The following is a 22,195-nucleotide window of genomic DNA, read 5'->3' on the forward strand; positions in this document are numbered from 1 at the left end:
ATGACCATCCAAGTAGGACCAGAACCACTGCAAAGCAGTGCCACCCACTCCTAACCCAGACAGCCACTCCAGAAGGATACCATGGTCAGTGGTATCAAAAACCACAGACAGGTTGAGGGAATTCATAGAATCATAGAGTTGGAAGAGACCACAAGGGCCATCCAGTCCAACCCCCTGCCAAGCAGGAAACACCATCAAAGCATTTCTGACAGATTGCTGTCAAGCCTCTGCTTAAAGACCTCCAAAGAAGGAGACTCCACCACACTCCTTGGTAGCAAATTCCACTGCCGAACAGCTCTCACTGTCAGGAAGTTCTTCCTAATGTTTAGGTGGAATCTTCTATCTTGTAGTTTGAATCCAGGGACACCTTTCCGCTGTATCTCTCCTGACAGAGGTCCACATATAGGGTGGCCAAAACAGTTTCTGTGCCAAAATTGGGCCTAAACCCCAATGGAAATGGACCTAGAAAATCACTTGCTTCCCAAAGTGCCTGGATCTGGCCTGCAACCACATGCTCGAGAACCTTGCCCAGGAAGGAGAGATCGGCAACTGGCCGGTAATTGCTTAGATTTTCCAAGTCCAGGGAGGGTTTATTGAGGAGTAGTTTTACCACTGCCTCCTTCAAGCAGGCAGGGACCACCCCCTCTCTCAAGGAGGCATTAATCACCTCCCTGGCCCAGCCAGCTGTCATCACCCTGTTAGTTTTTATCAGCCAAGAGTGGCAAGGATCCAGAGTGCAAGTGGTCACCCTGACCCTCCTTAGCACCTTGTCCATTTCCTCGAGCCTTATATCCATTTCCCTTGCACTCTGATCTATGCCAGTGGTTTTCAGCCAGTGTGCCATGGCACCCTGGGGTACCTTGAATGATTGTCAGGGATGCTACGGGCAACACTGGCCTCTGTCCCTCTTTCCTTCCCTCCCTCCTCTGGTGCCTTCTCATGTATCTGCCTCCTGAAGGCTTTCACAGCTGTTTATTGCAGCAGTCCTGGCTATAAGCTCTGAAAGCGAATGGTGCATCTGGGAGACACCACTCTTTGGGCGGGGGGTCAGCTCAGAGACCAGGGAGAGCAGCAGCTGCTGTCGGAAGACTCCCAGGGAGAGGGGAGAGGAGAAGAGGCTGAGGGGACACTCCACAAGGGAGGGTGTTCGGAAAAGGGTGAGAGGCTGCCAGCTCTGCAGGCAAGGGGTGGCATAACTGGGTTCCTGAGCCTCATAGGGGTGACAGAGAAAGAATGTAGTTGGATAAGAGAGCCATGGGCTCAAAAAGGTTGAAAACCTCTGATTTATGCCCACAATCTTCAAAGCATTTGGTGGGCATGAAAATTCCGGAAGTCAGTATAGGAGCATGCTTGAACTTATTCACACACTGTATCGTCAAGGAAGCCTGAAACTGTTACTAACATTAGCAGTTCCTTGTTTTGATGTTGCTGCGTTGCTGCACCATAACAACTTCAGCATTACCAAGTAGTCCTTTCGGATCATAGTTTGCTGGCAAAACAGATTGGAGTGCCCATAAATAAATTTTCCATTGTTTTCCAAAAGAGGCAAAGTCAGCGCTACAGCAGGTGGGATTGCATCCAGAAAGTGAGTGCTTTGCATATACAATTACTCATGAGAAATAAGTCTGATTTTGTTCCCGCTTATTTGCACATAGCAACACAACATTTTCAAGCAAAGGCATTGGACCACAAACTGTTGAACAACAAGAAAGATTTATAGCTGACTTAATTTGTTTGGTTTCCAGTCAGGCAGTGATGCGTCTGTTTCAGTTCAAAATCTGTGTGGATCTTATATAAAGCTTTAAAAAGTGAGCAAATAACATCTGCTGATACCAAAGTGGTACTTGTTTTCTATAAACTATCTGTTGTGGGGAGATATACCGGTAATTTTTAAAGAAAGGTTTGCACTAGTGATTAAGGAAGCTTGCAAGTGTGTTTACTGTATTAAAAAGTAAGTTCTTTACCAGTGTACAATTAATTGCATTTTCTGTCAATATATGTTCTTAATACTGGTTCATATGTGGCTGCATGTACATATGAAATAATGAATTTGACAGTAAAACATCAGAGAAGTGAAATATATTGGGAGGAGATAAAGGAGTGACAAATTATCCCACTATATTCTGTTACCAGGTGCAAGGAGATTTAAAGGAGCCCAGTATAAAAAGCACTCCAAGTTGTACCCAGACTTACATATAGTGCAATCCTATCCATGTCTGTGCAGTAGCAAGTTCCACTGAATTCACTGGGGTAACTTTAAGGGAATCTGTTATGTACTGAGTTGAATAGGATCCAAACTGCAGCAGTCTGATTGGTCCTAGAACAATAGGATTGAGATTGCAGCAGTCTGACTGGTCCCAGAACAATAGGATTGAGATTGCAGCAGTGTGACTGGTCCCAGAACAATAGGATTGAGATTGCAACAGTCTGATTGATCCCAGAACAATAGGATTGAGATTGCAGCAGTCTGATTGGTCCGCAGGAGCCACCCAATCCAGCTCCAGGTGGAAGTGAATCTGCACTCTGATTGGCATACAGGAGTATCCCGGAATTAGCCAATCACGTGGGGCCCATTGTGTAAATAGTGTATATAAAGCAAACGTTTTGGGGGAACTACATTCCTCACTACTATGAGCTGAATAAAGAGCATGAAATTCACACTCGACTCCGAGTATCTTTCAGAATCCTTAAATGTTTATGAATGGGTTTGCAAACAATGCAGTTAATCAATCAGGTAATGTGGCTAGGTAGGCAGGAAGTTAACTAAAATGCCTTGCTTCAAGGCTACCATCTGGAAACGAAAGTTGTATTGAAAACCAGGACATTTTATTCTGAGTAAACATGCATATTATGACCAGTGACGATACTACATTGGCTGCCTATTTGTTCCCAAGCACAATTCAAAGCGCTAGCTTTGACCTATAAAACCCCTCACACCCATAACACCATACATTTATAACCTTTCCCCAAAGAATCCTGGGAACTGTAGTTTGCACTGGGCACTGTAGCTCTTGTGGGCAAACTAGTTTTCGGGGGGGGGGGGGAGTGTTATGCAGAATGCCTTGTTTATTCAGATCATCTATTACCAGTCCCTACCCATCTGGGAGTGCAATGCACTTCCCCTGGAAATCAGTGGCCAAGCTTCCACGGACATGAATGGATACACATTTACCCAGTTCTATCTTTTCCTCTGATCTGTTTCATCATTTAATGCACTACAATGTCTTATTGCCTCACTGAAGTTTCTTAAGCAGTGTTATCAATGATTTTGATCCACAAAATATACTTTGCAAGAGCTTTTATTGCTAGATTAAAGCAAGCCTCCATGTGAGAGAACAGCACTAATTAATAGAGCCAAACTAGATGCAACTCAGGAGGTGTGTAATCAGATCTCCTGGTGTCTTTCTTTGTTGCTTAAGAGCAGCTGTGTGAGAGCAACAGGACTCAGATTTGAGCTGCAGCATGAGGGAGTTAGGTATTTACGCATCTCTTTGCACTGTTCATTCACTTTAAATTGTCCTGTAATTAACCAGGGTGGGAGTAGGGAGACCAATATCCATATTTTACAGATACCCATGTTGTACAAAAGAAATGAGTGTATTAAGACTTACCAGCACCACAGAACAAAATATACTGTATATTGTACAATGAGCATACTAAGGAAAATAGCTCACAACCCATACATGTTCCTTTGCCTCAGTTTTTGTGTCCGTGTGTGTGCCCTTAACCCAAACTTGAATTCTGCTTTGTTTAGCTGGAAGAGCACCACCTAAGGCAAATGTCATCACTTCTCCATCCATTCAGAGTGACAGAAACACCTCACAGAGAGCCACTCCTTTACGTCTCCTCAACAGTGGATGGTCACATCTTATGTGTTGGCCAAGATGGATTGGTTTCCATTTGGAGTGCAAACTTAAAACTGAAGAAAACCTCTCTGATTCTTGTGAGTTTAAAAAGTGAGGTACCGGTATTATTTAAAGACTGTGATATTTACTGATAATAGCTGTAAGATCTTCCTACTGAGGCTAAAATGAAAAGGAGATTGCTTTTCTGCTGTCCTAACAATCATTATCATTCTCTCCCAACACATTCACTCATGACTGTATTTCTCAAAATGATGTCAGCCAAGTATAACTGTGATGAAATTAACTTTGACAAATGTATATATGCCTGTCTCTACACCTAACCAGACAGATCAAAGGAAGATATGAGTTATGTGGGTCTATGGTATCCTCTAAGGCAGCCTTTGGTCCTCAGATGTTGTTGGACTACAGCTCCCATCATCCCTGAGCGCTGGTCCTGCTAGCTTGGGATGACGGGAATTGTAGTTCAACAACACCTGGGTTGAGAAAGGCTGGTTTAAGGAGCCAAAAGGTTGAACTCTATGAAATAATAGAAGTATTTTAGCGGACCTTGAACTGGTAAATCCACAAAGGTTTGGGAGCATACCACTTATGTTCTTAATGTTCTGCCAAAAGATCGAGTCAAACACATGGATGCACAGAGGCTGGCGTGCAGAAGGGTTCATATGCCTGTAGCTAACAAAACGTGCTGCCAGAATTCTGAAAATTGTTGGATAACCAGCCTCATATAACCACCATGCTTAAATGTAATTAATGCATGAAGGGGTTAAGACCATTGACTAAGTTGTCCTGCCACACTTAGCTCACCTTGGGAGGGACTAGGTAATCAAGCCTTTGTTTCCCCTCTGTCTACCTAAGAAGCACAGCATGTAAAGAGGCTAAGCTGGAGCAATCATGGCTCTAACACAGTGTTTTTCAACCTTTTTTGGGCAAAGGCACACTTGTTTCATGAAAAAAATCACGAGGCACACCACCATTAGAAAATGTTTAAAAATTTAACTCTGTGCCTATATTGACTATATATAAAGTAATTCTCTTGAATTTTTCAATTTTTCCCACGGCACACCAGACAACATCTCGCGGCACACTAGTGTGCCGCGGTACAGTGGTTGAAAAACACTGCTCTAACAAGCCACTCTTGAGTTCCTATACCAATAATTTAGGAACTTTCACTACTGTAACCAAACGAAGTTTTACTGCCTGTGCAACTTTTTCTGAATGCTGTATAGAAAATTACATGAATCTGACCTTTGGAGAGTTTGTAAGTAAACCATTTATAATTTACCAAACATGTGGTCTTTTTCTATACTAGGGGAAGTTTTGGAACTCACAAAAGAATAACAGCCTATATTTACACACTTTACTTTGCTGCATGTTTTGTTTTGTTATTTTAAACTTCAGCTGGGATTCTGTCACCAAATAATACTTGCCCTAAACCTGGACCCTGGCATCCAAGGAATTCTCCTTTATGTATTTATTTTTTTCCACAGCACAAAAAACACAATGGGCATTTGTTTCAGAGGGATTAATAAAAGGCAGAAAAGAAGAAAAAGTGAGGAAATGGGCGGGGGCGGAGGCGGAGATACATATAAAACAGGAAATAGAGAACAAGAAATCAAGCAAGTCAGAAAGCAATTTTAAAAAAAAACACCCAGGGACAGTGTGAAACATTTTGGGTGTATTTCCCTAAGTGAATAGATTATGAACATATGGAATGAATGGGCCATCTCTGTTTAGCTAAATAAATCAATGCATTTTAAAATTCAATTGGCCAAGAGGGCAGTCGACACCTGGCTGCCCCCTTAAGTAAGCTGGGGGTGGACTGCTTGCAGCCCCAAGCCCCAGCCTGTGATTGTGTGAGCGGCCACTGCCTGCCCTTACCCAAGGGTCCAAATGCAGCTGGAGGTGGGTAATGTCAGCCATCCCCTCCCCACGCCTGGAAGATGGCAGCCTCCCTGAACTCATGGCCGCCCAGTCAGACTCCCAGGTGAACGGATATTTTACTCTGTTAAAAGTAGCAATTACTCCCAGTAAGACTTTGAACTACAGTATTTTCTTCTTTATTTGGAGATTTCCAGTACCTTAGTTTGAAAGTTCCTTGTTCGATTAACATTTTTACGTGCTCATTGTAAGCTGCAACTTCTTTTAACTTGGTGTTCGTTACCACCACACCAACAAATCACAAGTTTTTTCATAGGTTATTACATGCAAGGCTTTCTTATTGTTGCTGCCTCTGGCCTGGTTCAAATATAATGCTAAACCACAGTGTGATTGAGTCAGGGGGAAGAGGCATGTTAAAGCACTGTAGTCTGTTAACTAGGCTGTATTTTGGGGAGCGCCAAGCCATTTTCCCCACTGGATTCTGTCCCAGAGCCAGTGTGGTGTAGTGGTTAAGAGCGGTAGACTCGTTATCTGGGGAACCAGGTTCGTGTCTCCACTCCTCCACATGCAGCTGCTGGGTGACCTTGGGCTAGTCACACTTCTCTGAAGTCTCTCAGCTCCACTCACCTCACAGAGTGTTTGTTGTGGGGGAGGAAGGGAAAGGAGAATGTTAGCCGCTTTGAGACTCCTTCGGGTAGTAAAAAGCGGGATATCAAATCCAAACTCTTCTTCTTCTTCTTCTTCTTCTTCTTCTTCTTCTTCTTCTTCTTCTTCTTCTTCTTCTTCTTCTTCATCTCAGCAGCTGAATGATGCACATCTGCTGCTAATTGAGAAGGGGGCGGCACCTGCTCCAGTGGCTGACGCATGGTTTTAGTAAATTATGATTCATTAAACCATGACTTAGTGTTCTATGCCTAGTCCAGCGGCTTAACTATGGTATGTTTCAGTTTAGATCAGACTTTTGACAATGTTCTCTTTTGGAGTTTAGGATGAAAATGAAAACAAACTACAAAACAGGAGGCTAAAGTGGGTTTCTGACTCTATTTTAATGGCCCATTACAACAAGCTAATTATTGGAACCTGGTAGGTAATCAATTTCCGTGTTTCTAAGTATGATGGATATGCTACTACCATTTGAAAAGTGTCACAGAAATTTCACAAATTTGTTACATATTAGTTCATATTTATATAAAATGTGAACATCAAACAAGGAAGAGAAAATGGTAGGCAACACACCTTGTTAGTGTTGATGTTTTCTTGTTTCATTATGGTTAATGGAAAGTATTTATAGTTTGCTTGGAGTAAATAGGCAGTAAACTATAAGGTGCTGTTCTAGGTACAAGCCACAGGACTCAGCTATACAGCTGCGAAGAAAACGTTTTGAATGTGTTGTAATGTGCAATATACAATTGTGATACTGGATGGAGGTGGTGAGCTATAGCAAATTCAATGCATTTTTCAAAACGATTGAAAAAAAAGATTTTCACAATATTTTAAACGTGTGTAGATTCCACCCGAGTCTCTGTGAGTCTGCTTCAGAATAAGTTGCCTGTAGGTATTTCAGTGTTAATTGACTACAGGAGCATACCTGTGGTGTTAGTGCTGACATTTTGGATTTTTCTACTTATATGGTTGATTTCTATATGGCAGCACCCATTTCAGAAACATAGAGATTCAGGAGAGAAATGGTGTTGGAGTCTCTTGGAGTTCTGTGGCTAACCAGGAATCTTTTCTGACCCACACTCCTTGTTATTATAATTCAGCTGATGTCAAGTAAAGAAAACAAATTATTGTTGTTTAATCAATGCTTAATCTGAATCCACCATAAAATGCAAAATGAATCTGTTGAGTTTTGTCTAACGCAAGAACTAAAACAAGCTCTTTTTAAATCAAAGGTGGAGTGAAAATTGTAGTTTATTAACATCAACTGGCATTAAAAAGCAACATTTATTGGGCTTTAAAAGTGTTTAATTAACATTGTGTTTTACAGTAACAGAGAGATACGACTCTATGAGCTCTCCAACTTGGAACCATATTGCCAAATTGTGGCCCTTGAAACAATGCCTCTGTGTTTGGATTATAGGTATATTTTGGACTCAACAGTCATAACCAAATTACCATACCTTCCTATTTAATATACCTTTTCTGTGTATATAGCAGAAAGAAAATACATAGTTATTTTTTATTTCTAACATTTCCTATACTTACTATATCAAGCTCAGATGAGACTAAAAGCTATTTAGGAGCAGAAATACAGAATTAACACCATCTGATTATCTGCAGTTCTTACTCTGTTCCAATAGCAATGGAAAAACATACAATCCAACTGCCTCTGTTTACCAGGGACAGCCTTCCTTTCTTATGCCTGTCCCAATTTCCCCCCTCTTTTATGCTTCTTGGGACTGCAATTTTTAAAAGTATGTTGTAAAGTGCAATATACAAATGTGACACTAGATGACGATGGTGAGGTATGGCAAATTCAATATATTTTTCAAAACGTTTTTTAAATATGTGCGTAGATTCCACCATGGAGATGCCTTGTTTAAAATTTCATTCATGGAAGCTTTTCAGGCTTCAGCTCTGCACCGCCAGCATTTCTAGTAGTTAGACCTCAGAGCGGGGGAATAGAGCCATCTTGGCTTTTGTACACATTTATTTATTCATGGGATTTGTATTCGTCCTTTTCTCCAAGGAGCTATGTATTAGCTATGATCAGGGTAGAAGCTTTATTTGAGTAAATTACAGGCAGACTGTATAATGCTTTTTCTTCCTGTTTAAAGTGTTCGGGGAGAAGGTGAATGCGTGATATCATATGGTGATGAGCAGGTATGTTGATAAGGTCTGGTATGTTTTAATTCAGATATAAACTGAGAAAATGGCACTTCTAGAACTTACTGAGTTTTGCAGTTTGTTTCTAAGAAAGGTATACACAACTTGTAAAAGTGAAACACAGAGAATATAGGTTTAATCCGAGATATTTTTTGCTGTTGGGCATTCGCTGCAGGATAGACTACCCTCCTCCTCCTGTTCTTTTAACCAATAGTTAAAAATGACCTTAGACGTATGTTGTAGTGGTAATAATGCTGATTTTAAATCTGGGTACTGATATGGTGGCATTTTGTTCAATACAGGGCTGTGTTAATATCCTGTTGATCAGTTCTGTGGCAGAAACACTGAGGTACGTGACAGTTCGACCAGGCCTATGTGGATTTTAACACAAAGTGTTACCCTATTCCCAGGCAATCTTTCACCATCTCTGGCATCTCCAGAGATGGGAAAGACTGTAGTCTTAAATGTTGGAGAGCTTCTACCAGTTTGTGTGAACAATACTGAGGTAGATGCACCGTGCCTTGCTTCAGAAATGGTTTCCCTGTAGTCCTTTAAAAAAAATAAAATGGTCATATCCACACCATACATTTAAAGCAAATGACTTAACCTAAAGAACCATGGGAACTGTAGTTTCTTAAGGGTATAGGAGTTGTAGCTTTGGGAACTATACTTCCCAGGATTATTTGGAGGAGGGGAACCATGTGCTTTAGATGCCCATTAAATGTGTTTTCAATATATGGTGTGGATGTGACCTTCCACAACATGGCTGCAATCCACACTGGATGGGTTTGGATGATGTGGAGTCCTCAAAAAAGCTTCACCAGCCTCTGCCCACAGAATGATGTCAAGTTCACTCCTCTCGTGTAGAGCTCCCAATTCTGCCCACCAAAATTGTGGGCAGAAGAATTCCCACCAGCGGTAGCCCATTCTGCAGGGAGAGTGAAAGTTATTTGCACGTTTGTTGACACACTTTCTTAAAGCTCCTTTAAAACAAACAAACAAAAAATCTATTGGGGCATTATTGCATCAAGACAAACTTTGTGAGAATAATTTCCTAGATTGCTAATTCAGAATAGTATGTTTGGTGGTGAATCTGACATTGTCTGGGTTTCATTCTTCCATCCTAACAATGTGTGTGTGTGTGCTGATAGGAATTGGACAAAATATCCACCCGTGGAAGAAATCCCAACGATTTCTGCCAATGCTATTTATGAGCAAGAAAATATCACCTTCATTCGCTGGAAGGTTCATAATGACTGGGTGACAAAGGTAAGAGAACTTCAGACATTTGTGCTGTCTTCTATGTGTTCAACTACTACCGTATCTTCTTTATGTTAACTGTGAAGGATTCAGATAATTATTTCCCATGAGCAGGTGGGTGCAGCTGTTTACATCTGCTTTGAAGAGGTTTTTGAGGAGTATTCTTATTTCACAATCCCACCATATTTGTAAGATCATTTCTGCACAGCACATATTACCTCACCTGCTTTTGGGAAGGTTGTGCTTCTCCTTGCTTTCCCCAGATTTGCCTTTGTTGCTCCATGGTATTTGCCTGGGATAACCTTGGGACACTCTGAATTTCATAGGATTTTCCTTTGCACATTTGCTATTGCAGATTAAATATATCCCTTCTATGGAATCCATCATCTCTAGTTCAAATGATGATTGCACTGCACTGGTTATAGGTAAGTGGGCATTCTCTAGCGGAATAAATATGTCAGAACTTGAAGTTGAGGTAAGATTTAATAAAAGATAGCCATTTCTCCTTCTTTTTTTAAAAAGAGGATAGTTTATTTTAGTTGATCTCATTGTTATTCAGCCTATCCTCCAAGGAGGTCAGGGCAACAGATGTGCTTTCTTCTGCTCACTCTCTATTTTGTCTTTTCAAAAGCACTTTCTGTGTAGAGTAGCAAGAAAGATCATGACTGACCTAAGGACTCAACCAGAGTCACGTGGCTCAAATGGTTGAACAATGTTTTGAACCCAGGTACTCTTGGTTGTAGTCCTTATTCCACTATGTTATTCCTCCCCCAACAAATGTGCAGAAATTTTGTTCATAGGAGCACAAAGAGACCCTTATACCAAATCAGACACCTGGTCCATCTAGCTCAGTATTGTCAACAGCGACTGGCAGTGGATCTCTATGGTTTCAGGTCAAGAGTGTTTCCCAGCCCTACCTGGAAGCACCCATCATTGAACATGGGATTAGAGATGGAAGGATCAGTCAGTTTCATTTCTCTCTGTTTCTCAGTCTCCCAATCTTAAAATTAGTTGTCCACATTTTTTGTAGCAATTTGCAGTTTTCCTTCTTAATTGTTTTTCATGAAAATCCACCAGCATTTTAGTGTGAATTTCTCCTAATAAGCACATTTGCACATGAAGTTTTGACTAATGTGCACATTTTTGCAAGCAAGTTCCCTAATATATGCATTTTTGTAAACATTATTTGGTTGCAGAACTGCATTGGATTAATGCGAATTTTGAAGGATAGCTGTGTTTCGGCTTGCATATTGTTTTGGAAAGTGTGAATTTGATAAGATTTGGCTTTAAATGCACACTGAATTGAATTTCTCCTCCCTGGCGACCTGGAACTTTGCATGGAAAGCATATGCTCTACCACCGGAGCTTACAGCCCTTTCCTAGGAATGGAATCAATTCTCTCTCCACCCCGAGGGCTTTCAGTTTGTCTTCCTTCCCTTCCCATGCAGCTCTTCTGTTTTCTTGTCACAGGTTACGTTAGTAGAACCAAAAATGTGAAGCATCGCTTGAAAACTCTGATGGGTTCCAGCACTGTCAGCCATAACAAATTTGCCCTACCAGCTACTGCTTCTCCAGCAAGGCGCTTTCAGTGTGACGAATCTGTTTTTAAGGTGCACAAAGGAGTCAAGTCCTTTGACTTCTGCAGAGAAAGCAATATTCTTGTGACTGGCGGTTTGGACCGGAATATCCGTCTATGGAACCCTTATGTCCCTGGGTAAAATAAAGCTAAAAAGGATTAAAACTTGCCTATTTCTATCCATTTGCTAGCTGATGGATTTGAGGTATTTTTTTAAAAAGCTATCATTATGTTGTTTCAATGCAAACGTTCTCCACAGAAGAGCAAATCTTTAAAGAATAGTTCTAAACCATAATGTATATGTGCATGTGTTTGCAACTGCAGGCTCTTATGCTTCAGCTCTAAACATATGTAAAAGTGAAAATACTTTGTTGGTGTGAATATAAGCCACATCCAAATATAGACCTTACCCGTAAAATGAGATCACTGCTTCTCTGCCTTAGCAGATCATAGGGCTTTATACAAGCCACATTGGTGGGGGAGGGAAGTGCAGCCTATATTCAGACCAATATGGTAAGTCTTTTGGATGATGCTGTTGTTTATATAGTGTGCATGTTGCTTCTACACAAAGTGCATCAGAACAGGGCCCTGCCCTGAGGAGCTTACAATTGAAATTAAAAAGAATAAAAAGTGGAGATAGCAGGTGGCTGATTCAATGACAATTGCATTTCAAACTTACTGTGAATGGAAGTACTTTATCTTATTAATTTTTTTTTTTTAAAAAATCTATAGGCTGTCTGATGCTTGATTGCTGAGCAAATTATTACTAAGTTAACAAAAAAATATGTTTGTCACTACACTAGGTGGCCGATTGCAATACTGCGAGGACATACTTCCCCAATTGGTTTCCTATGCATTGCTCATGACAGTACAAAGATTTTCTCAGTTTCTCTGGACAGCACCATCAAGGTAAGGGTTTTGATTGGCAACAAATTGCTTGGTTTATTACTACTGTTTGTATACCACCCTTCATCCAAAGACCCCAGGGCAGTTCACAACAGAAAAATGCAAAGTGAGAATACAAAATTCATAATAAAACAAAAACAAACCAATAACCCCAACCCACAAACACATAAAAAGCCATAGAATGTTCATCAGTCAAATGCCTGGTTGAAGAGAAACATTTTTGCCTGGCACCTGAATATATGTAATGATGGTACCAGGTGAGCCTCCCTAGGGAGAGCATTCCACAAATGGGATTTTAGAAGACAGAAAGTCACCATATGACCACATAGCCTGGATTCTGTGGGTTGCCTATAATAAGTGTGTCTAAGTACAGATCTCCATGTGCTCTGCCACTGAACTTTCGTGCCTCCCCTGCTTGCATCAAACACAGAACAAAACCTGCACATCCCTGCAAAGGTTTCTTCAGTGTGGTATCATATGCAATTGCCATGGTGTCATATGAAATTGCCAGTCATGCCTGTCTCATGTGTGCCAGATGACCTATTCATCCCAAGAAAGGAGTCACTATAATGTCCTGGGGGGGGGGCAGGGAAGAGAGATGTCACAACTCAGGCAATCACACACACTGTGAAATATTTGCAAATGTAGGTTTGGAGTTTTCTCTCTGCGTGTGGTTTAGATTCCCAGATAAAGGATTTTGCAACATCCGGTCTACCTAACACCCGAAACCGGCACAGAATGTTTAGTAGTGTCAGAGTCAGTGATCAGCGCTAAAAAGTAGAAGGAAGGGTGGATGGAGATAATGGTAGTCATAGAATTAAACCTCTGCACAAGCAGCTACCTCTTCCTAGAGGTACAGTTCACACTTCCAGTGTTGCAATATGATTGCTGTTCCATTTGCTAGAAAGGAAGTAACAGCTGGAGGCTTCCTTAGGTGTTTGGTGAATCCATTTTTCTCTCACACAATTTTATCCACATGTGTTATTGAACAACCACTAAGTGCTAATAGGTCTTATCAGTCACTTGTAAGATTTCACTTTTCTGAAAGTTCTGCCTCATGGAACTCAAAATCTTAATGTCTTAATACCCGGGAAAGAATCAGGGGAGATAGATTTATATATTGTGACAATCTCAGGAGATAACTAGGCTGATCAATTTATTTTTTCAATCATTTGCCATGGCATAGTTTTTGTGCTATCAGGATAATAGATTTGTGATATGGGTGACAGCCTTTCTGAACTCGTATATTTCTTCTCAAAGGTCTGGGATATTGAAGACCACTCCTGCCTCCTCACAGTCATGCCCAAAGCCAGCCAAATCAGAGGGGAGATGGAAACCTGCTACTTTTCACCCGACTTGCGAGCCCTTTATGTTGCAGCTGAAACTTTTGGGCTCCTACAATTCCAATATAAGTAGGCAAACAATATACCAATCTGCTGTGGACATTGAGTCAAGCACAATCTATCCATAGTTTCTTCTGTTGGCAGAGTGTTCGAATGTTACTACATAAAATCAAATGGGTGGTGATCAATACATTGCTCTATGTAGAAGAGACATCAAAAACACATACGTTATGCAAGCACTAACTTGAACAGCATTATTTAAATCAAAATTTACTATAGAGCAGGGTTTCCTAAACTTGGTTCTCCACCTGTTTTTGGACTACAATTCCCACCACCCCTGTCCTGCTAGGTAGGGATGATTGTGGTTGTAGTCCAAAAACAGCTGGATACCCAAGTTTGGGAAACCCTGCTCTAGAACAAGGCCCCCACCGCCACTGCCTGTGATTCTTGTTTTGACTCTCGGAAGTAATCAACACAAGCAAATAAGAAGTCCTGATTATGGCCCTATGTGTATCTCTCTTGGATTTACATAAAAGCAGGGTCAGATATTTTCCTAGTCATGTAGTTCTCCAAGACGTGACATTAAAAGAACTGTAAGTGCCCGCCCTGTAAAATATATTGAGATTAAAACATGTACAGGCCATTTTCAGATGACTGGTTTGTGAAGCCATGAAAGAGTGCCCTCCTTTGCCCCTTCTCTCCTTCTGCTGCAAATCCTTGTTTGCATGAAGCCAGAGTTTTCTGTTGCATCTGAACCAGGGAGCTCTGGATGAGTGGTAGTATACAAACCAGGAAAGTGAATTGTTAACTGGCATTAAGGCAGAGTGTCCCGAGTTTGGATGTAGCAGGAGACTCTAGTTTAATGCACATCAGGAGCTTCACACCAAATCTTGGGCACAACAGGAAGAGGGTAGGGTCACCTATCCATGGCACTCATGCACAGCTTCATAAATCATGGTTTATGAACCCTGGGATAATCATCTGAACATAGCCCCAGTGTGCTTCTCCTCTTCATCTTCTTGTGCTGTTATCTTTTTCAGGGAGAATCAGAACCAAGATTCAGGCACATCCCATAACAAGCCTATCTTTTGCTGCCAGTATAATAAGCAACTGCAGCATGTGATTAGTTGCTCAGAAGACTCCGTAAGTAACCCTGAGACTATGATCCAGTTTGTGTGCAACATTCCTGGCCTTACAAGCCACCATTTATTAGCCATAGAATTAGTCTGAACCACTGAGCCTTGGGCTTGCCGATCAGAAAGTCGGTGGTTCAAATCCCCACGACGGGGTGAGCTCCCGTTGCTCGGTCCCAGCTCCTGCCAACCTAGCAGTTCGAAAGCACGTCAGAGTGCAAGTAGATAAATAGGTACTGCTCCGGCGGAAAGGTAAACAGCATTTCCATGCACTGCTCTGGTTTCGCCAAAAGCAGCTTAGTCATGCTGGCCACATGACCCGGAAAAACTGTGGACAAACGTTGGCTCCCTCGGCCAGTAAAGCAAGATGAGCACCGCAACCCCAGTCGTTCACAACTGGACTTAACTGTCAGGGGTCCTTTACCTTTACCTTTTACACACAGTCTCTCTTTGCCCTTTCTTTTGCCTTGCCTTCCCCCTTTGTGCTGGCTTCAGAATATGTGAGGAGTGAGTGAGCTGAAAGGGTTACACTCAGCTCCAAGCTGCGTCAGGCTCACAGGAAGTGACGTTCTGTTATTCTGTGTGTGATTTAGAACTGTTGTTTTTCCCAGTTTTCTCCGCAACATCAAAGAATATTCACCCTGGCCTCTTTAAACTACAGCTTCTCACTATGTCCAAAATCATGGCTTAATAGCAAGTTACTAACTAGGCTTTTACAACTGTGGTTTAAGATCTTGGTTTGTAAACCAACTTTAAGACACAGTGCATCATTTCAGATGTCATGGAGATCTGTAACTTCAGCAGACCAGAATCAAGGTGCTGAAGCCAGCACATGAAGGGAAGAGGTGAGGAAAGCAGCAGTGGTGGATAGCATGTGGGCCTTTTCATTCCCAGTTTAATAAACTGTGGGTATTAGTCCAGAAAGGCTATGTCTGAAAAGGTCCACTGTGGCAATACTGCATGAGAACCCTTAAACAATTTAAAACTTGTTTGGTTTTTTTGGTGTCAGAAATACTTGCTCTCCCTATAGGAATTAAACATATTAATAGTTGTGGCAGAAATCACCTTTCTGGGATTTCTTGCCATACCCAAGTGGTATCAAGCAGGACTTGAAAAGCCAGCTTTACGACAAAGAGGTGGATTCTGATGCCTTTACTCCCTGCTATCCCAGTTCAGATGAAACTTTTGCATCTTCAACAGTTAATGCTAATTTTATTCTGAATTTTAGAAATAGTTTATAGGCAACTTTTCTGGTGACCATTAAGCTTCCTCCTCTCCTCTCTTTAGGTTTGTTTGTTTGTTTGTTTGTTTGTTTGTTTGTTTGTTCAGCATGAGAGAAGAGAGATCAGTCCTCAGTTTCCCACTCCTATCCCTTTTATTCCTTCTAATAGGTTATAAAAGTGTGGGATCTTAAAACTGGACAGCTGATTGTTAAAGTGTGTGAAGCTCACGGAGGAGCTGCTGTAACTTGCATGGCCTTAGATGCCATTGGAAAGAGGTATTCAAATATCTAGTTATCATCAGATTAACAGAATTACACCTTCTTGCCTCCAAAGGTCACACCTCCTCCACCAGGGTTTTGGAGGCAAGGAGGTATAATTTGTTGAGGCTGGCTTGTATCCTATTGGTTGCTATTTGTTGCTATTTTCTGTTGTTTTAATTTATGCTGTGTTTGTATTGATGTCCTAATTGATTGTAGAAATAGGTATTGGTGTGTTTTAATGCTTTGCACACCGCCTGGGGACTGTATTGTGTAGGGCAGTCTAGAAATATATATGCACACGCACTTGCATCCGTGCACACTCACAGAGATAGATATACAAGAGCAGCCAGCAGGGAGGGGCAGCAGCGCTTACCTGACCTCCCAGGATGTGTGTTGAATCAGCTTCCCAGGAGGTGGAAGAATAAGGGTGCAAGGAGGTTGACTGCATTGGTACTGTACCAATCTCCCCACCACCTTGTCCCATTGCCTCTTGGAAAGCTGTGGAGATGCCAGGTAGGTACCACCAGCCACACCTATAGAAACAGGTATAGTTGAGTTGTGTTCTCTTTACTCCTTATTATGATATTCTCCAGCTGTCAAACTTATCCAGGTAGGAAAACGCTTCTGATACATTCATGGACTGAGCAGATGTTAAGTTTATCAATGTCTGCTCTGTTATTTATGGACACCCCCCACGCCCCGTCCCCAAGCCTACTTTCTCACTATTAACAGGATTAGGGAGCTCTTGTCAGCAGGTCCCCTGTTGGGATGGTGAGTCTTCAACAGATGCCCAACCCAAGAATTATGAATCTCTGGAACCAAAGATGGAACTGAAAAGTTTTAAATTTCAGGATATTGATGATGAAGTCGATGAAGGGTCATACCCACAATTGGACTGGATTAGAAGTATGGTAAGACATTAACTTGCAGTGAGAAATGGTAGTTAAACATGAATAAAGAAGAAGAAGAGTTTGGATTTGATATCCCGCTTTATCACTACCCTAAGGAGTCTCAAAATGGCTAACATTCTCCTTTCCCTTCCTCCCCCACAACAAACACACTGTGAGGTGAGTGGGGCTGAGAGACTTCAGAGAAGTGTGACTAACCCAAGGTCACCCAGCAGCTGCATGTGGAGGAGCAGAGACACGAACCCGGTTCACCAGATTACAGGACAACCAGTCTTAACCACTACACCACACTGGCGTTGTTGAAAAGATTTCTATATGAATTTGCATAGAGCAGGGCAGGGCCACCCAAATGTTGCTGAACTACAACAACTGTTATCCCTGCCCATTAGCCATGCTGGATGGGACTGATGAGACTTGGGAAACCAATAACATCTGGAGAGCCAGAGATTCTTTACTCTTAGTTTAGAGCATTAGATACATCCCATGTGTGCTTGGTAGGGCAATGACTGCATGATAATGACCACTTTGCCATTGCACCATGCAGGAACAGGGCCACAAGGACGATATTTTATGTGTAGCTTCGTGTCCTCCACATTTCTTGGCCACTTCTAGTTTTGATGGTGAAGTTCTCATATGGAATCTGGTATCGGGACATCTCTGCAGCCGTCTTCATGCTGTAGACAGAGCAGCAAAAGAAGCAGAAACAGGTGAACAGGATTAAACCTTTTGCTGTGCTAAAATAAAAGCTTAAAAGAACTCACGAGGTATGGTGAGAGAAGTGAAAAATGAAGTATGTACAGTGTCAGTAATTAAAATGTTTTAAAAATGGATTTCTTGTCTATGCCACCACAAATGGCAAAAAGGTGTGTGGTAACTGGAGTAAATTGCACGGTGAGCTACAACTACTGCACAAACATAGCTGACCAGGCAATAACCACTTGGAAGCCATTTAAATATTATTCTGTGTGACAGCCACAGTATGTACAAATTCCAGCACCCATTGCTGTTTCTAAATATTTTAAAGGGGAAAGTGGCTATGTTGATACACACAGGGTTGTTTTTTTATTTGGGTGTCCATTTCCAAGTACAAAATGTTGAGTTAAAAGCCGCCCTGAAATTAGACTCCCAAGTCATTTGGTGTGTTTTAAAATCACTAGACGAACCATGTAGATTGAGGAAGCTGTGAGCAAATTTTACTATGTGACAAGGTGCTACACCTTTACCTGACGTACGGCAACATTCTCCCACACAGAACAATTAAAGCCAGTCTCCAAGGAGTAGTAATCATATGCACAGGTGGCCTTCATCTGCCTCCAGTACTGACACCAGTCTCCCTGCCTGCTCACATAGTTGGTAAATGTTAGATGTGCACCATCTCAAGCCTGGACTGAGGGTGCTTCCTGTGAGAGTTTATTGTGGGAGCGCAGAGTCCACACAATGAAAATGTCACCCAATTGCCAGCCTCTGTGTACCTGCAGGTATATGTACCTGTGCCATCAATTGCGGATAACACCTCATGCATCCCATGAAGTGGCCTGTTGCCCACAATAACTTATGCTGTAATAAATTTGCTAGTTTTGACGGTGCCACAAGACTGTGTGTGAGAGGAAAGTGTCTTGTGGAGTCTCACTGTACCTGGGAGAGCTGAGCTTGGCTTTACAGATTACAACAGTGAAATGCATTGCTGACAAATATCCTGTGCTGGTGTGAGATTGTGGAAATACTTTGTGCTGGAAATGCTTTCATGGTTCGTTTTGTCCCCTCCCAGAGGATTTAACCATCAATAAAATCATTTTCCTCTTATCAAGGCTGGAAAGGAAGAAAACAGCTGCAGTGTTAGCGGCTAGTGGACCTAGAGGTAAAGAGAAAAGTAAAAACAAAGAAAAAAGTAAATAGTGTGGGACTGGGGTTCAGCGGTCTGCATATGCTCAGATCCCACGGCTCCGGGTGCTCACCAAAAACCTGCTCCCAGATTGGGGAACCTTTCAAAATGACCATCAATGCAGTGCAAGGGACTGCAGTCCGAAGGGTGTTTCAGGGCCAGGCTAGGCAGGACACCATTCATATAACCATCAATTGTGTGAAAAGTTATTTGGGAGGCTGGGGGGCTTCAACCCTGCTGCATTCCTCACATCATACATTTAAAGCAAAAAAACCCTGGAAACTGGAGTTTACTTCTCACAGAGCTTTAATACCCAGCACCCATAACAAACTACAGTTCCTGGGATTCTTTAGGAGAACAAAATGTTTTAAATGTTTGGTGTGGATGTGATCCAACTATTGTCATTGGGAGAGAAAAAAAACTCCCATTGCAACCATTAGAGCTTTCCTCCCAATCCAAATATCAAGCAAGCAGGGCAAGGAGGTGGGGGGAACACCCTGATGGCACCTGAGGCTGTCATAAGTTGCAGCACTTGTGACTTTGATGGTGCAGCACCGTGGCCAAGAAACTGAGCTATGAATCAGGTGGAGCCCCCAGTCCAAAGCTCACCTCCGCCATTAACTCAATGGCTTTAGGTAAGATTCTCTCCCTCTCTCCTTCAGTACCCCCCATTTGCAATATTATATTAAATATTAAAATATTATTAAGAGGATGATGTTCAACCATTGACACCATGTTATCAAAATATGGCAATGCCTCTTAAGATTAGTGCTGTTGAAAGAAGCACTCAGATCAAACAGGCATTTTAGCAAGGGAGATCCTTTCTTAAGAAATTCAACTCAAAACTTCTTCCTTGTGCCAACTGCATATTGGGAAGAGGCTTTAGAAGTGTTTAAATGCCTTGCGTCAGTACCTACCGGTAGATTTGTGGGAGGATGTTACTCTGTAGAAGCTTTCTGAAACAGTCATAGTATAGAGCCTATTGTGTGACCATTGTAGGGTGAGAATGAACATTTCAGTACAGAGAAAAAAAAACAGAGGTTTCAAGGTTTCTAACAGAAAACCAACACTCCCCACCCCCAACCACAGGGCAGACCTCTAAGGGGGGGGGGAGAAATACAGAAAAGCTCATTTTCATGTGATACTGTTATTGATACGGTGATTGCTGTTATTTCCCAGGTTATATTGCATTCTGGAATATATATGGCCGAGGGAGCCTTTTTGCTTATTTCTCTAGTGTAAGTGCTGCTCATTTTCTGGAAAAATGTTTTACATGTTGCTAATTTCCATTTGTAAGGCCTCTGTATGTTTTTATTAGTGCTCTGAGATTCGTAACAGTTTGGAAACAAACAAAATAAGAACTAGATCTTTAAATAAGTCATAACTGGAAGTGGCACACATTCATTTAGGTTGCAATCCTAAACACCAGGGCTGGGTAGCTAGTGGTCCTCCAGATGTTGCTAGACCACAACTCCCATCTTTGCAGACCACCATCCATGCTGGAGTCCAGTAACATCTGAAATGCCATAGGTTCCCTACCCCTGCTAGCTACACTTACTGGGGGAGTAAGCCCCGTTGCATGCAGTAGGATAGACTTCTGAGTAAATATGCATAGGATTGCTCTGTGCATTAGGGCTTTGGCTGTATCCTCTTCAGACTTTTCATATGGTAGTCTAAGCATCAAGGTGAACCCAGAGACAGTGCTAGCCCAGGGCATTTTTTGATCAGAGACAAAGGACAAGATGCCACCCTGCTGCTTCCACATAAAGAAGCTAGCTAGACTGAGAGCTGAATCTCAGTGCTATCCCTCCCTGAGGGCAACAGGTTACTTTTGGAGATACAGTGTGGGGCATGCACAACATTATCTCCTCCAATAACCCTGTTTGCATAGCACAAAACCATGGATTGGTATTCCATTAGAATCAACCCAATATGTAACATAATGTGCAATCAAAATAAAAAGTAAACAATATCCTATTGATAGTTGGGCTGGATCCATGCATTTCACGTTTGCTTGGCTTAAGAGTCAGGACAACCTTAAAATGTAGGCACTTCTTGCCTGTGTATGCTGAAATTGCACTTAAAATCTCACTACATGCACCAACCGAAATGCAAAACTAATCATTCACCACAAGTGACACAAGTAACAAAGTGCTCCTTAGAGTGCAAGTAAGCTTCAATCCAACACACCCTTCTTGGCAGGGCTGGGAGTCAGTTCCATTGAATTCGGTTGTTCTGAGAACATAATCACAGAATTATGCTGTTAATCCTCTCTTGAAAGAGAGTAAAAATAAAATAATGCATCGCTTAAAGGACATTTCCCCCCAACTTTAGTACTGAAGCTTCTGCAATCCAGCAACTGATGGATGAATTTGTTACACGATTTTTATTTCCTTGCTTGCAGTCCAAAGAGAGATCCACAGTCAGTGACATGGCAGTTGATGACAAGGACTTCCTCTTGTGTGCAGGAGACCAACTGGGCTTTCTCTATATCTGGAACATTGCAGAATATGCCATTAATGGCCCAGAAGCCAAGCCACCAGTTTGTGAGAGAAACATTTTTATTCAAAACCCAAATGTTTCATATTTGCTCCCGCGTGTACAGTATGTCCTTACCTTAGTCTCCCCTCCTCCTTCTTTTCAAATAGTACTTCACAGCTGGAATACTCACAATGGCAGCATAACCAGGTAAGACATGCTGAGGAACACAAGGCCCATGAGGAAAGATTAGGAGCTGGCGAATCCTCCGGGGACAAGCTCCCTTTTCTTACTTCTTACGCTGTACACCGGCTCCCTCGGCCAGTAACGTGAGATGAGCGCCGCAACCCCAGAGTCGGATTTGACTGGACCTAATGGTCGGGTCCCTTTACCTTTACATGGTACACTGGTGGCGGCAAGAGGAACTGCTGCAGTGTAGCTCTTTTGCCTGCACTGCCTGCTTGGGTAAGAAAGCACATACCCTGTAGAGGAGCAGTGGGGAGCTGGATTCAGCCAGTGGATTGGGTGCTTATCTCCCCCCCCCATCCCCGTTGGCCAACTTTGAAAGGCACACAACATCACAATGACATTTGAAAGGCACATGACACCACAATGTCATTAGGTGACCTGTTTTTCCATAGCACCATGCAGGG

At 42.1% G+C, this 22,195-nt stretch overlaps 2 protein-coding genes and 1 long non-coding RNA gene across 3 annotated transcripts; all 3 read left to right on the plus strand.

The window, feature by feature from the left end:
• Positions 1-1,537: 1,537 nt before the first annotated feature.
• Positions 1,538-16,305, plus strand: LOC117053236 (WD repeat-containing protein 64-like). Its single transcript, XM_033160831.1, has 13 exons — positions 1,538-1,585; positions 3,755-3,943; positions 6,733-6,827; positions 7,735-7,827; positions 8,525-8,570; positions 8,876-8,922; positions 9,725-9,842; positions 10,189-10,258; positions 11,304-11,547; positions 12,213-12,318; positions 13,576-13,727; positions 14,699-14,801; positions 16,183-16,305. The coding sequence occupies exons 2-13, from the start codon at positions 3,779-3,781 to the stop codon at positions 16,303-16,305; spliced, it is 1,362 nt and encodes a 453-aa protein (XP_033016722.1). The 5' UTR covers positions 1,538-1,585; positions 3,755-3,778.
• Positions 16,306-17,124: 819 nt separating this feature from the next.
• LOC117053486 lies at positions 17,125-17,857 on the plus strand. Its single transcript, XR_004427395.1, has 2 exons — positions 17,125-17,185; positions 17,727-17,857. It is a non-coding gene; the product is annotated as an uncharacterized LOC117053486 (long non-coding RNA).
• A 91-nt stretch (positions 17,858-17,948) lies between these two features.
• Positions 17,949-21,756, plus strand: LOC117053237 (WD repeat-containing protein 49-like). The gene is made up of 5 exons (XM_033160832.1): positions 17,949-17,976; positions 18,894-19,040; positions 20,244-20,302; positions 21,469-21,610; positions 21,713-21,756. The coding sequence occupies exons 1-5, from the start codon at positions 17,949-17,951 to the stop codon at positions 21,754-21,756; spliced, it is 420 nt and encodes a 139-aa protein (XP_033016723.1).
• Positions 21,757-22,195: the final 439 nt, after the last annotated feature.

Source organism: Lacerta agilis, chromosome 9 (assembly GCF_009819535.1).
Source record: "Lacerta agilis isolate rLacAgi1 chromosome 9, rLacAgi1.pri, whole genome shotgun sequence".
Lineage (NCBI taxonomy): Eukaryota > Metazoa > Chordata > Lepidosauria > Squamata > Lacertidae > Lacerta > Lacerta agilis.

Coding starts and splice junctions, on each gene's coding strand:
- LOC117053236 (XM_033160831.1), top strand. CDS start 3,779: ATGTCATCACTTCTCCATCCATTCAGAGTGACAGAAACACCTCACAGA. Junction 7,828..8,524: donor CCTCTGTGTTTGGATTATAG/GTATATTTTGGA, acceptor TCCTGTTTAAAG/TGTTCGGGGAGAAGGTGAAT. Junction 11,548..12,212: donor TGGAACCCTTATGTCCCTGG/GTAAAATAAAGC, acceptor TCACTACACTAG/GTGGCCGATTGCAATACTGC.
- LOC117053237 (XM_033160832.1), top strand. CDS start 17,949: ATGGTGAGAGAAGTGAAAAATGAAGTAT. Junction 20,303..21,468: donor TTTTTGCTTATTTCTCTAGT/GTAAGTGCTGCT, acceptor CCTTGCTTGCAG/TCCAAAGAGAGATCCACAGT. Junction 21,611..21,712: donor AGAAGCCAAGCCACCAGTTT/GTGAGAGAAACA, acceptor CTTTTCAAATAG/TACTTCACAGCTGGAATACT.